This window comes from Falco biarmicus, chromosome 1 (assembly GCF_023638135.1).
Source record: "Falco biarmicus isolate bFalBia1 chromosome 1, bFalBia1.pri, whole genome shotgun sequence".
In the NCBI taxonomy this organism is placed as follows: Eukaryota; Metazoa; Chordata; class Aves; order Falconiformes; family Falconidae; genus Falco; species Falco biarmicus.
The window spans coordinates 126,571,182-126,587,156 of record NC_079288.1 but is presented as its reverse complement, the minus strand read 5'-3'; the positions used below and the strand labels follow the sequence as shown (position 1 = coordinate 126,587,156).

At 39.6% G+C, this 15,975-nt stretch overlaps 1 protein-coding gene across 16 annotated transcripts in view; it reads right to left on the bottom strand.

Moving 5' to 3' along the window:
- The window catches only part of LDB2 (LIM domain binding 2), a 220,096-nt gene that overhangs the window by 157,056 nt on the left and 47,065 nt on the right, over positions 1–15,975 (bottom strand). The window contains exon 1 of one of the 16 annotated variants that reach the window (XM_056326456.1): positions 8,182–8,940. The exons of the other annotated variants lie outside the window; for them this stretch is intronic. Coding sequence (XP_056182431.1) covers positions 8,182–8,298 — 117 coding nt within the window. The 5' untranslated portion in view covers positions 8,299–8,940. Of the gene's footprint in view, positions 1–8,181; positions 8,941–15,975 lie in introns of those variants that run through there. 16 annotated transcript variants of the gene reach the window in all.

The following is a 15,975-nucleotide window of genomic DNA, read 5'->3' as shown; positions in this document are numbered from 1 at the left end:
TAAAGGGAATTCCAAACCCTTTTTCTTCTTCAATAGGATGATATTTAAGCCAATTGCACGATCTTTCAGAGCCTGGCTTTGCTTTGGGTAGAAGCATTGAGGGGCTTGCTATTTTAATTGCATATGTTCATTCTCATGGCCATCAATATCAGATAACTGGAAGCTCACTTGGAGGCAGGGTGTTAAACAGAGTGCAAATTTCTCATTTGGAGCAGAAGAAACTGTGATCATCTTTGATATTATCTTTTCTCATTCAGCTTCTTTGATTTGAGTGTTGGTATCAAAAGAAAGTGACCTAAACGTATTAAAGACAACGCAAGTTTCACCATTCCCTGTTGCATATGACTTAAAAATTAATGGTTCATTAATATCCAAACAGATCTGCTCTGGGGAGACCTGATCAGAATTCAACACTAGATATCACAAGCATCAGAGAGCACTGCCAATGTGTTTTTAAAAAGGTCCAGAAGAAGCATGTCTTGTACATTATTTCTGCTGCCTTCACCACAAAAGCAGTATCTCTGCTTCAGTGACAGAATAAATACATGGAAATTTAATTTTTTTTTTCTCCAGTTCTCAAAGGGACAGCATTTTGCACCAATATAAGAAAAAATCAGCTTATTTTATCTAATTTATGACATACTACCCACTGGTAGGAAAAGAAAGATGGCAGCTCCCCTTCTTTCATGCTTTGATAGAAAGTCAACAGAGAAGTAATACAAACTGACAGGTTTTTATGACTGACCTCCTGATACCTACCGGTGCATAAACATGCAGTTGTTAAAACTTTCACTAGGGCCAGGGTTATCCCCTCTTGACTAGGAGTCTGCCAAGTCATAAATAAATAAGCTAAAAATAGAATTCCAAAATAATGTATTCTATTTAGTGAATTCTGCCACTAAAATGTCACGTCCCAGAAAATCTCCCAACAGGAAAGTTGAGATTTCACAATTTCATGTCTTTACTTTCCAGACGTCGCACAAAACTTGGTAAATAGGAAGGCCACCTATGTCTCTTCAGTAACGAGTGGTGTTCCTCAGGGGTCCTTATTGGGACCACCACTGTTTTGTACCTTCATCAGTGACACAGACAATGGGATTGAGTGCACAGCCAGCAAGTTTTCAGACAACAGCAAGCTGTGTGGTGCGCTTGACATGCCTGAAGGATGGGATGCCATTCAGAGGGACCTGGACATGTTTAAGAAGTGGGCCCATGGGAATTCTCTTGAGGTTGAACAAGGCCAAGTGCAAGGTCCTGCACCCGAGTCAAGGCAACCCCCGTATCAGTACAGGCGGGGGGATGAAGGGGTTGGGAGAAGCCCTGCAGAGAAGGACATGGGGGTACTGGTGAATGAAAAGCTGTACACGAGCTGGCAATGTGCACTCGCAGCTCAGAAAGCCAACTGTATCCTGGGCTGCATCAAAAGAAGTGTGGCCAGCAGGTCAAGGGAGGTGGTTCTGCCCCTCCGTTCTGCTCTGGTGGGACCTCACCTGCAGTGCTGTGTTCAGCTCTGGAGTCCTTATTACAGGAAAGACATGGACCTGTTGGAACAGGTCAAGAGGAGGGACACAAAAATTATCAAGAGATATGGAACACCTCTCTTATGAGGACAGACTAAGAGAGCTGGGATTCTCCGGCCTGGAGAAGAGAAGGCTCCAAGGAGACCTTATTGCAGCCTTTCAGTACTTAAAGGGGGCCTATAAGGCAGATGGGGACAGACATTCTAGTAAAGTCTGTTGTGACAGGACAAGGGGTAATGGTTTTAAACTAAAAGAAGGTAGATTCAGACTAGTTATAAGAATTTTTTTTTTTTTTTTTTTTTTTTTTTTTTTATGATGAGGGTGGTGAAATGCTGGAGCAGGTTGCCCAGAGAGGTTGTAGATGCCCCACTCCTGGATACACTCAAGATCAGGCTAGACCGGGCTCTGAGCAACCTGATCTAGTTGAAGAAGCCCCTGCTCATTGCAGCACAGTTGCACTAGATGACCTTTAAAGGTCCCTTCCAACCCAAACCATTCTATGATAGACATCCTGAAGGTGGTGGGCTTTGGGTGAGACTGATCCCAGCAGCTGGATGCAGAGTGAGCCACAACAACTCCCTTCCCATGTGAGCATTTCTGCTCCACTCTGCAGCCAAGCTCCTGTTAACAGGACTGCATTTTTTATTTTACTCAGGCTTTTTGATTAGCTTTAAATCACTTGATAAACATCACTTGAACCACACCCTCAAGAAATTATGGAGCTCTTTTGTATACAGTTATTGCTATATACTATTTAGAAATAAAAGTGGCTTTTGAACAGTAAATATTTTGGGAACAATTCTATCAAGGCAATGCCCATAAAATTCAGCCAAAGTATATCCCACTTCTCAAGCATCCATTTTAATACCTTGTCCTACCACTGCACTGCTGAATAATCCACAGGCAGGTGTTTGCAGTGTGACAGTCAATAGAAGTTGCAGCTGAATAATGTAAAAATCTTTTTGTAGGGAATTTTTCAGATTACAAATCTGATCTCAATTTGATTTGCTTATGTAGATTTCTGCAACCAAAGTTTAGTTCATATGCATGTTCGTGAACAATGAATTTAGGGGCAGGTTGCCAAGATGAATGCAATCATCAAAAGAAAAATCACTTTTTGATTAAATTAAATTCATTTCCAGCGGAGAGAGAGGTAGCTTATAAAAAATGAATTGCAGAATTAAAGAATAGAAAAAACAGCATGACAACCTACTATTGCTACTAGTTAGTCTGCCACACAATGAGATTCCTGTTTATTTAAAAAAACACTACTAGGAAATGATGAGTAAAGGTGACCAACCATAAAGCAGGAGCAACAAATCTGAGCAGAGATAGGAAAATTGTTACAAACAGTTCATGAACAATAAACAGTGAGCTATAACACTTACCTGAACAATGTCCAAAAGCAGTCAAAGATTTATGATCTGCTTTTGAACTTTTCATAAATGAAAAACTTACAGATACGCTGTCTAGAAAGAACAGGAAGCCAGAACCAAAGAATGCCTTCAGCACCTAAACCAAAGTCAATTCAAGTCCATCCCTATCCATGTTTTTAATAAAAAAGCCTCCACAGTGCAATCTCTCCCTCTCTGAAAACACTGTCATGTCCACACTGAGAGATCCTAAATCAGATAAATTTTGGCTCCATCCTGCCCAAGACATCTCCTCCCCAGACAGCCGCAACATGGTTTGGCAAGTGCCAGTCAGCACGTAAGCACCCACAGGGCTGGGCCAGTATGGGTAAAGAGGAGAAAATTCCTACATGAGGTTGTGTATTTACCATGTATTTACCAAGAAGGCCCAAATTCAAGTCTCTCGGCGGCTTGCAGCGATTAAAAAACTGCCTTCTCTAGCACTCAGGCAAAGCTCTCGTTTCCAAAAGAGGCACTGTTTATCCCTTTTTAGCCACTCTTTTGAGGCTCTGTCACTGTTTTTAGAAGGGACGACAAACTTCCCTGTCCAAGAAGGGACCAAGCAAAAAGGAACTTTATGCTGGACCTATGGGAGTCAAGCAGCTCTGGGAGCCATGAATCTCATATTTCTGGAGACCAACAGCTTTTCATATGGGTCTCTAGTCACACCTGCATTAGCAAGCTGCAATAACAGCACAGCAGCTGGTGCTGATGGTCCAGTGCCCACGATGTATGGATTTGGGGGGGCAAGGGAGGAGGAAAGAAGGGTTTAATTTCAACAAGCTTGAGACTAATCTCACGGGCTGAATGCTGAGGCGCAATCAGAGACCTTAAGGTCCAGTTCACCCACACCAGGACTGCTTTGCAACAGGACCCAATATGCAGTAAGTGGAGACACTCGGATAATTTGCTTCAAAAGTGGTAATCCAAGTACAAACTAAAACACTAGCAGAGGTGAAGATGCAGCCCCTATTACCTTTTCCAGACACAATTAAGAGGAAAAATAGTGCTTATTTCTGCACCCATTTTTTGAGAAGAAAAGTTTAGGTTGCTGTCCTTAAGGATGTGGGTGGGCAGCTGTGACTGAGTGAATCACAGCTCTGGAGAGGTGCTGATCTTTCACAACAAAACAAACAAAAAATAAGCCCCCTTTCTGAAGACCACCCCATCATGAGCTTACTACTGAACTTAGCAAATGGCTTGTTTGAATCTCTGCTCTGAGGTGCCTGGCTTTCACTTTATGCTTTACATGGAATCAGCCTGTGGTTTTATTCCATTCTAGGGTCTAGGCACCTAGCTGTGAGTTGACTAAATATTACTTTTTTTCACTTAAGTTAATTAGTTAACTAATTAAGTTAATTAGCTTAACTTAAAACCGGTTAAGCTAATTAACCACTTAACTGGTTTTAGCTAGGCCACTCTGCACATAAGAAATAATCACCAAAATAAGAAACCCATGAGCTTTTAATTATGCACGGAGCGATACTCCAACGATACTGCACACCCAGCTTGGAAGAGAGATCTGGGGCTATATTCGGAGGGCAAGCACACTAAAGCAAACCCCACTGACTTCAGAGAATCCCTTCACTTTCCGTGACAGAATCAGTGTGACAGAAATCAAAATTTGGCACTTAGGGCAAATTTAAGCCTGACATGGCTCTGGAATGCTTGACAGGTGCTGCCTGTAAGAGGGTCTTCCTCTTTGTGCCTTCCAGGGGAAGAGCGAGGAAACCTCTCTGATGGCTTAGCTTTAGGAGTCTCTTTGCCAAGTACCTGCCATGTGCCTAAAGACATTAGAGAAACATGGTTACATTTATTATCATGAGACCAGTTGGCTGTGTTAGAATATCTGAAACAAACCCCACGTTTTTTAATGGCCTGGTTGTTTTTTTGCAGAAAGCTGAATCTCGGTATATAAGCTGTCATATCAGATTCTATTTTATTCTTTTATTTTTACAAAGTATTGCATAAACAGGAACAGCTGGTGTTGATTTATAAACACCAGAGTTCTTCTGAGAGTTTAGATATTATTTTGCCAACATTTCAGCCTAATCATTTGCAAGCAATTGTTCTGTACCATAGTGGACAGCAGTTCTCCTGCTGCCTGGAGACAAAGATTTTTTTCTACTAATAATACAAACAACGTAATTCTGAATTACACTTAGAAGAAGGATCTTATGTACATAGATCGGTATCTGCATATCAGATATGCATACATCTGTCCACATAACTGTGTGTGAATGTCTTCTTTCATCCTGAATTTCTTCTTAGAAAATGCCACAACATTCACTTCTCCAATCTCTGGTAAAATTATTGTAGCCTGTTGTAAGTAGCCAGGCAAAGGCCTTGGTCCCTGTGAGAACCTGAATGTTTATTTGCCTGCCTGTGTACCTTGAAGTAAGGTGTGAAAATGCAACGAGTTTTTCAGCTTAATGTTTAACCACCTTAAATGGGGGACACTTTTTCCCCTGTTTTATTTACAGTACAGTTGCCAAGTTCTGGAACAAATACTCTCCAGACAACAGTCTCTTCCCCTATGTTATCCTTGTTCATTCCCATTACAGAGCCATGCTGAGCACTGAAGCAAGCAGGAATCACCTGATCAGATACCATGTGATCAGTTACTTAGAGAATTTATTATGAGCTAAAAGATGTCCATTAAAGTTTCATAAGCAAATTGAATTCCTGCATCTCCAAGTGGTGGCACTGAAGTTTGTTATGAAAGTCAGGCAGTTTTTATCTTACTCTAAGTTGAATAAAAGAAAACCAAGGCTTGGTTAATAAATCATTAAAAGATAGCAAATAAAGGCTAGAAATAACTGGTGAGCTTTCACAAAAGAGTAAACCTACCAGCCCATCTCCCAAGGACCTGAAATGTTAGGTAGTCTTGTAGGACTTTGAAAGAAGATGGATAACAAGATGAAAAAGTTTACCAGGCATGAAGAGTCACGTTGCCTAGCTGATCTGAATGCTAGGATTTGTGGGAGGCTTGAAATACTAAACAACAATAAAACAGCAGAGGGTATTGATGAATGCAAAGTAATGCATATGAGGGAAAACAATCCTAATTAGATCTAAACCACAATGGACCCTAGCTATTATCACTCGGCACAAAAATCTCGGAATCATTATGGATAATTCCATGGAAATGTTGGTTTAATGATATGTAGTGATAAAAAAGGCCAACCGCATGCTTTCAGCTCAGAAAAAAAGGTAACTGGGGATGGGTACAATAGAGGTTTGCAAGTCATAAAAGTTCTGGACTTTCTTGTCTGCAATTAGGGAATGATTATTCAGGCTAATAAACATCACTGTAATAAATTAATTAAAAAAAATCTGGGGACACCTAATAAAATTAGCTTACAGTTTTAAACGCAGTAAGAGGAAGTAATTTTTCATACAATGCACAAGCTGCAGAACTCATTGCTGCCGGGCTTCATAGAAGTCACAAGCATAAACAAATTTTAAAACATATTAGGTGTATTAGCAGAGGCAGAATGCATTGGTAATTCCTGAACACAGTACTCCAGGTGCAACCTCCCATTTGGGATGAGCTGATGTATCAGTAAAAGTATTTGGTCCTTTCCCAGCTTTGCTCACTTACTTTCCCAAACCATTTGCTGCTGGTGGCACATCAGTGGACGTCTGACCCCTCTTCCCCACAAATCTTTTCTTCTGCACAGGCTGATGCCAACGGCCTGATCTTTTGTGTAGGAAATACAAAATCCTGTAACTCCCTTTGGCTTCCAGTTTCATATCAGTGTCTCACCCCCAATTAACTGTTTCTCTGTTCATATCCCTTTCCCCCTTCCTTTCCCCCATTACTTCCTAATGGCACTAACCAGCGATAGCACTATTTCTTTCCTCAGCTAATTCCACTCTCCTACCTGCCTTCATTAAACTTTCTCAAAGATTTGTAACTTCACCCAATATGATGCCTTTCATAAAAATTTTGTAAGACAAAGATCACCTTCCTGCCAAATTTCAGATCCTTATTCCAAAACAATAGGATGGGGGACAGAGGGAGAGAGGGGAAGCTACAGCTATTCAGAGCAACATTTGCCAGGATTTTTCAGTGTGGTCAAAACAAATATATTTTCCCCTTGCCTAATGCCTGGAAATGTTTGAATCATTTTTGCTGTAATTTTCCAAAACAGATTCAACTAAGAAGAAAACCAGCATGGAAAGCTTTGCCCCACAGAGATGCCAAATGGTTAAAGTCTGGCAAAGTTATCAGCAACTGCAAACAGAGAGTTAACATGGAGAAGGTTAGACAATCTTAGTAAAACCTTATCTGTTACACCACTAAAGAGCACAAAACATAGTATAAAACGTGATTACTGAGGTTTCTGATATAATTAAAGCATAGCCACCTGTGATAGATTTTGGCAATCATTTCACTGCACATTATTTTAAGAGTGCATTATTTTATTTTGCAAGATGTCATGAAATTTAAAAAATCCTTTTTGCCATGGGCCAAAAGGACTCTTAAAACTAGAAGTAATGAGAACATCAGCCCTGGCAATGACTGCAACAAATACAATTTTCTTTGTTTGCAAGTATCCACAATTTATTTTTTTTTATTTAATGGCTGTGTTATGATTGATTTTCAAAAATGGGAAAACAGCCATGTTTAAAATATGCCTCACTAACTGTAAGAGACAGTTTTAAATGCAGTTAAGTGAAAGGATTCGCAGCTACAATGGAGGCTTGAGGCAGTAATTTACCGCACTGAGCACAGCGAAGCCTGGCTTCACCTCCCTGGCGACGAACACCGAGCACCAGCTTTCAGCCTTGGGTGCCAGGCTGCCTGCATCGCTCAGCACTGGCCCTGCGCAGGCGACCAGGTCCCGGGGATGACAGCTGCAAGGCGATGTACAAAGTCCCTCCTTTTTCTCCAGCCTGTCACACATCACTATCAAGAGATGCTGTACTTGAATAGCCAAAAGAATAACAGATAGATTTGCATATGTGACTTCAGAGTTTCCTGGCTTTTCCATGCTTAAATAAGTAGTGGTCCATTAAGGTTGATCTTTATTAATTATATTTAAGGAGATAAGTACACTCCCAAGCTCACTAATAATGGCCAAGCTCTTAGTTCCCTGGAGAGTGGTTCAAGTGTCTCCTTTATGGCTCTGTAGGCCAGAAAAGCTTTATTTTTCACAGACCACAAGGACTTGACTGAGCTCACCTGTTTCCTTTCTGTAGGTAAACAGAAACCGTTTCCAGAGATGAGAAAGGCTACTTACCAGTTTACAAGATCTGACCGTTAATGAATCTGGTGGTTTTAATCCAGAATTCTGCCAGATCTTCTCCACATCAGGAACTGTGATGTACCTCCCTGTATTTATGGCACAGGGATCCATCCTTTCAGTCGAGCACAACTTCTCTGCCACTAGCCTAAAGGTAAAGCCAAGCTGTGTGCCATGTGCTTTTCCTCCTAATAAAAGCTTCTAAAAGAAAGTCTGCAATAAACTTCATTGAATTTTATAGAGATAAAATATTCAAATCTCCAGGGGCTCACTCCAACTGAACTAATACAGGGGTGATTGGGGCTGTCCTAAGAGGGCACTGCAGAGAACTGGTCTATGGTTTGCATTTGAAACGAGAAGTTACTCTGTGGGATGAACAAATTGCTCTGAAACACCGGTGACGAAAACACTGCTCGGAGGAAACCCCATCTCCCGCCCAACAGTTTACAGTCCTCAGTTTTCCCTACGAATCAGTCAATATACTAACCTTTAAAAATAGCATGGACTGTGAATTTTTTGTCAAGTAGCTTCAGTATTTTCTGCTGAAAAGAATTTTAAGCTCAAATACAGCAGAGCCGTTCTCAGCTGGGTTTGACTCCTTTCACCAGCCGTCTGTACCACCAGCACTATATCCCATTTGAAGAATCTTTTTTTCTCAGATTGAGGACAGAGAATTCCAGTTGGCTGCTCACAGGAAGAGTCTGTTGGGCAGGTAATCAGGGATTGTAATCGGGGATCTTATTTCTTTTTTTTCTTTTTTTTTTTTTTTTTTGTTTTTTGTTCCCCTTTTTTAAACTGATCAAATATCATACAGAGAATCATGGTGAAACAATAAACATGGGAGTCTAGAATAGCATTTTTGCAGAGACAAGTTTCAGGGTAGAATAACGCTTTAATTTTTTCCAGGCTTCCCACAGTACTGCTGGCAAGCTTTGAAAGCTGTAGAAGAGCAAGCAAATGGATTCCAAATCTCTATCATGGGCCAGATTGTCTTTAGCCCTGCATGGGACTGCAAGGAGCAAGCGCAAGGGGAGAGAAAACAAAGAACCTCCTCCTGTGTCGAGGTATAAAACAGCAGGGAAACATGAGCACTGCCTCATGCAAAGATGAATCATGACATCAGTTTCTCCCAAAAAGGGCTGGGAAGAGTTTAGAAGTGATTGGCAGTTGTCCCTCCTTGGCACCGGCCATCAGAGCTGTTCAAACACAAGGAAACATCTTTGCAAAAGACCGCTGCATTTCACCTGCCAAATTTCTTTACGACTCCTGGGAGGACCTCAGCCAAAATGCATGCTGAGACATCTTTACAAGCAAGCCTTCCTCTTCCAACCTGTCTCCAGCACAGGCCCTGGTCTCAGAGTGGAGAAGGAATGTCTGAATCCCAGGAATTCAGAAATTTGTGGAGACAAACACATATAATGGGCAGACTGACTACACAGCCTAGGCTTCCACAAGATTCTTGGTGGTGGGTTTTTCAAAAAATTTGTTCTGTTCACGATCCTAAAAGCCGAGGAAATATTATTTCTAGAAGAAAAAAGCTTTGAGTATTTTAGCACCCTACCATCATATACATGGAAATAAGTAAAATATTCCATCATCCCCACTGTACAAGGCACAAATGGAAAAATGGGTGGCTTAGTTTTGTCACACAACAGCTGGAGGTGAAACCAAAATGTGCTTGCTGCTTCCCCATCTAACAGACTGTGGTATGCTTTCACGCCTTATCATTAATTCAGTTAAATATCTAAGCAGTGTTGTCAGACTTCAGCCTTCAGGTATCTCTGCTAGTGGATTTACAAACTCTCTAAAGCAATTGATACGGTCTTTCTACTGAAATATAACCTCTTCTTGCCAAAACACTGATACTTATTTAACACACATGCTACATCACTGTTCATGTAAAACACTTTAACAACTAAAGAAAGAAAGTATGTCAGATTGGAGGGCAGGAATAAAAACATCTCCCTGACTAATAAACAAATCCCTGCCTCTGAAATCCTGTCTTGCTCCTTGCCATTTGTTTGTTCTAACTTCTAACTTTGCTCCTAACCCAAACTGTCAACTATGGAGATAATAATTTGCTGAAGAGACCTCATGGTTGTGCAGCAATATTTACTAAAGGTTTTTTTTTTTTCATGGATTTCTGCCACTGCACCTCCTCTGCAGCAAAATCTGATCAAGATAGGTGCAATCAGCAGGCTGACAAAATTTCTGTCTGTGTTTGAGAACAGCAAACAGCACTCTATGTAATAATTTATCAATCTAGTCATACGACAATGGTCTCTTTTTTAACTATGCTGCCAGAAGACCCCTTTATTTTCAGCAGCATTACAAATTATCAGTATTTTTACTAGTGTACTTTTTGAAGCTACGGGACTCATTCTTTAAAAATAAACACATTGGAAATCAGTTGATCAGACTTCAATGAAGACATACACAAAATGCTTCAAGTAGTAGAAATTATCCTTTTGCAACCATCAATTAAAACCTGCAATTCACTCTCTTAAGTGATATTAGCATTAAAAATTGCTAAAGCATCAAAATGGTAACACAATGTTACCCTGTACAGCTTAGTTCACAAGCTTTTGACTGGTGTTGATGTATTGTCACTTTTAAAAGTTCTCCTCATACAACACAGGTGCATAGGGTGCACAGCAGTCTCTAACAAAAACACCACCAGGCAATCTTCCTCTCTCAGCTGGGCAGAGCTTCACCCGTATATACCAGCTGTGGGTACTTCCAGAGAAACGGCAAAATTATTATATGATAAAAAGTTAATGCAGACTTTACAATTTTAAAGTAAGATGCATTCATGATCCTTTGCAAAAAAATAAACAAGTAGCTTTGGTGAGACAGAACTGTTGACAGTTTTGAACTGAGGTCTCTAAATGAATACTCCTTTCTTTCCCTCACACTGGCCCCTGGTGTGTTTTATGTGACAATATTTAATAGACCCCATCAGCTCACAAGGCTCAGAATTGGTTGCCTTTACTGAATAGGCTGGGAAAGCTGCCTCAACAAATCTGTTCACGCTTAAGGTCTTGTTGCTGCCAACTGACGTGCTTGAAACTCCTGCCTTTCCATCCTCTGCTGTTAGTTTAACTGCACATTCACAGCAGAAAGGGCAAAAGATATACTCTGCAACTATGCCAAAGTGAAAAGCAAGACCACTCTTATGCCCAAAATTCAACCCTGCTGGTGCAGAACCAGTATCTTATTTTCCCTGGCTCAAGAATTTTGAAACAAACAAAAAAACCCAAAAGAACAGTCAAGAATTTAATCAGTCCTCTGGAGTCTGAGGCTTGTGAGAGCTCATGTACTTAGAGAGTTACCTTCTATTAGCTATAATAAATACATTGCGGGGGGGGGGGTGTGTGGAAAAAATAAAACGACAGTAGATGCAAGGCTGACACTGGGGCAAAACTGATGAAACTGCTGGAGGATTCTGTCCTTATATAAAGACCCTGTCATGCTGCCAAGGTCAGCTGAAGCTTGGGTTATCTGTTGCCCGAGGCTAGTCTACCTTGTTTTTCATTCAGGGATCATTGTTCTTCAGTTGTTTTTGTGGATTTTACTCCACCCTTTTCTTCATGCTTTGCTCCTTTTTCAGCTTGCCATCCCTACAGCACATACCAGAAGCACATCCTGCTTGTTCACTGAGAAATCCAGACTACTCTAATGGGAAAGAGTAGCTATAAGTAAAAACGGTTTTCCCCTTTAAAGGAGAGGAAGAGAGACACAGAGAAGGTATTTAACAAATACTTCGTGAAAAGTGAAAAATTCACGAATTAGTTTTAAGGATAGTTCACATATCTAAACTGGGGAGGGGATGCCACCTAAATATCTTTATCAGCATAAACAAAGTAGTTAAACAATACACAGTTTTCTCTGTATTTTACTGCCTTTGAATACATTACATTTATCAGTACTTCAAAAATTCATCAGAGGGAACAACATAAAGGAGAAATGATGGAGAGATGAAGAAAACAAAGGGGAGAAAGAAAGGCAGATAGCATAGTGTATAACATATCATATACATAGAAGAATAATTGAGATTTTAGGGTGAAGGTTTTAGGTAAGATTTTTATAGTAAAATGTTGTATAGCATGGGGCAGGGGGAGAAAGACCAGAGAGACCAGAATCTCCCACCACAAGTGTTCCACTTATCTTTTGCATCAGTTCATTTAAAGCCATCCCAAGGTATGCCAAAGCTCTATTATTCCTTTCTTCAGTATCTGTAGAAAATTTTACAGGAAGCATTTGCACTGAGTTGTAACACACAATACATTCAGCTTTCACAGGAAAAATTATATGAAATGGGCAGAATCAAACCCTACCATTAGCAACGCCAGCTCCCATTGACTGAAGTGGGAGTTGGATTTGCTTCTATCAAAGCTGACTTTGAGAGGTACTCCCAAAGAGCCATGTAATAGGCTTCCTTATCCTTTCCTCTCTGTGAGGTCTGAGATGTTTTTTAAGCTGCTCCACGGCTTACACGCCCCTGAACGCAAGATACAGAACTAATTAAATGTTTTGCCTAGTCTGGAATTCAAACTGTTAATTTGTTGTGCAAGAAAGGGGGAAAAGAGTTTAATGTAAAAAGAAAAACAATTAATGTTATTAATGTAGCTATTATTTTCTGTTTGAGTTTTGTTTCAGATATGACTCTGTATTTTAGGAAGATTTCTTTTTTTCCATTGGTCCTCAAGGGGTTTTTTCATCCTTCAGGCCACTTAGAATTTGCTGGTAAAACAAGTAACTATAGAACTCCAAGATAAAACTACTGCACACATTTGGAGGAAAGTGTGCATCACTGTAAAAATAGAAATAATCTGTTACTTAGACGTGAAAGATAACCAACCACTGGAAGCCTAAGGAGCCTAGATTTTTAAAAGATTACTGGACACTTGAAATCAGATGGGATCAGTTCAAAGTTCCTCAAGTGTTAAATAAGAACCAGCTGAAAAAAAGGTCTACTCTGCCTAAATTGTATACTTTTCCATTATACGTACATGTTTTAAATATATTTTTGTCATGCAATAAGGTTTGTATAGCAGAATAAGTACACATCACAGCTTTTGGTGATGGCCCTTATGTTGTAGAAAAAATAGCTCTGTGAAAAGAAAACACCTGGCAACTTTTTATCAGCAGAAGAAACTTCTTTTTCTTTGAGAAAAAAAAAAAAAAGCCTCATTCTGTGTGCATACAGAAAGTTCATATGCTTTCTCAAAAAAAAAAAAAAAATCAGTAAAAGCTTTGAAAAGCACTTTCCAAACAGTGAACCTCATCAGAAATGGTTTTATGTCCCTTGTATGGGATTTACAACATTCTTTGAGTGAACAGCATTAATCAAGGTCACTATTTGATACAAGATCTGTCCCTACACTGTGTCTGTTACACAGCTTTGGGAAAAGATCTTTAAACCTCTGTAGAAAAGACTACATGGAAATAGCTGATAAACTGGTATTGATTTTCACATATCGCCCTTGTCAAAAGGATTTATTGATGTGTCAATACATGTTGAGGCAAGGATCATAGCATGATAGCTTTAAAGGATTTATGGTGAATCTATAGGCTTTAATACACTCTGTGGTAAATAACTAACAAGTACTGTGTATATTGATTCTTGTCATGTGGTCAATGGAATCTTTAGCCCCCTAATTGTTAGTATTGATGAACAGTTCATGATCTAAATGAGCAGCAGGACATCTTTTCTAACCAGCAATGCTCCAAACAGGCTTTTCTTCACCATTTACCCCCCCAGGAACAATGGTTACTCGCAGAAGTATGTGTCAGGACTCTGACTTAGTACCTTTAGGCAGAGCCTGTATAGACTCTTAGTGTTCATATCCCTGTCCTCTACTCTGCAGTGGTTCCACACACTTTTAAACATCTTTAACTCAATTTTAAACAGTCACAGAACAGTTAATTGTGGCTGCAACTTCCAACGGGATTATTCCACATTAGGACCTCCAAATGGGCATCTTATTCCAAACCCAGACACCTGCCTGTACTATTAGAGGTTTGCTATTTTCAACTTTTAAAGAATTCAACATCTAGATACATATGGGTACATAGATCAGAGTTCAATTTGATGTCTTCAAAGAATTTCAGGGGAAAAGTATTATGGGTTTGTATAGGTGTGTGCTCATTCTTGCCAGCTGAATGTCTCAGCCATGACTTCTAATTTTATTATCTACAAACAAAGAGATAAACAATTAAATAGTTGTAAAAAGATTTATCAAATTTACTGCTAGTGTAAAATCAATACCCAAACCTAATATAGCTGGTTAATTAATTATTAGTTAAACAATAAGTAAAATTTCCATTCATACTTATGCAGAACTAGGTAAACACAGCGTGTGTATGCAGAGCATTATCGATTCATTCCATTAGCCTTGCATTGTACACAGAGTAATAAATACAGTTTACAGTGGTTTTGAATGTCTATCAGATACCCCAGAGACCCAGTAGCCTGGCTCTCAGCATCTTAGACACATGAAAAAAAAAAAAAGTCTCACCAAAAAACCCAACATCCCCCAAAACCAACAAGAAAGCAAGCCCTAAAACTTGAAAACTGGTCTTCAGTACGCCCCTTTCTCCTCAAAGTTTGGAAAAAAAAAAAAAGATTATAACATTAAGCTTATCAGAGTTGGATTAATATGGGCCAAAGACAGAAGAATAAATCAAAAACTGAAGATCCCTAAGAGTAAAAGGAGGGGTTTCCCTTTTACATGTTTATGCACACCAATCTGTAGGAGGAAAGCTAGGGATGGCATTTCAACCTTAAGTTTAAATACCGACAGATCATGCTGGACATTTAACATTACCTTCTTTGTTTGTTTTTAATTTGAAGCTTGAATTGCCTTTGTGTGTTTCTACAGAAATGTTTGCAAACTCCTTTGAAAAACTGATTTTGCCTAGGCACTGCTACCCTTGCCTTCAGTTTGCTGCGCTTTCCGAATAGGGCAATTTGTGGCTTGGAGTGAGTGAACTTTTGAGGGGACAGCAGTAAACCAGCCCCGGTATCTAGCCTGCTTTAAGGAGAGCTGGCTTGAGATGGCACTTCTCTTCACACCAGACCTATACCAGCCAGGCAGCAGCTTAATAACTAGAGAAAAACCCAACAACTTTCTAAGTAAATATTTATCTGTTCAAAGCATGGTGCCAACTTGGTACTCATACATACATTGAATATATGGTTAGAGAAACTGTTTCTAGCACACAGCAACAAATGTTAAATTAAGTATTTTTTAGCAAAATGCTTTAAAATTAAATCTATAAAAGTATTTAGTCTTTGGGCTTTCTTGAGAACTTGAGCCAGTCTGTTACTGAGCTCCCTTGGATATTTTATTCCCAATAACTTTTGAGTAAAAAGATGCAATTGCAGCACACAGTTTACTGAAAATACAAGTCAAGGGAAACATACGCAGACATTTTCTCCTGACGCAATTACAAACTTCAACAAACTTTCTGATCATGATTAATAATAGCAACACTAAGGTATGCTTTTTACTTTATGTATATTCCTAAAGCCCATTTATTTAGCAGATCATCACAGCTCTCCTGCACAGCGATCCTTTCCTCAAAAAGAAACTTCATTATAGGCTAGCTACTGGCCTCATTTTTTATCCTTATAAATTCTTACCATTACATTATAAAATTATCTTTTTGCTACATTCAGGTCATCTGTCTTAGAAGCAGTGGATATGAATCTAGCATACAGCCTGACTATCTTGTATCTAGGGTAACAATATAAGCAGAAGGGCAGCAAAGTTCTTAAATCTTCCC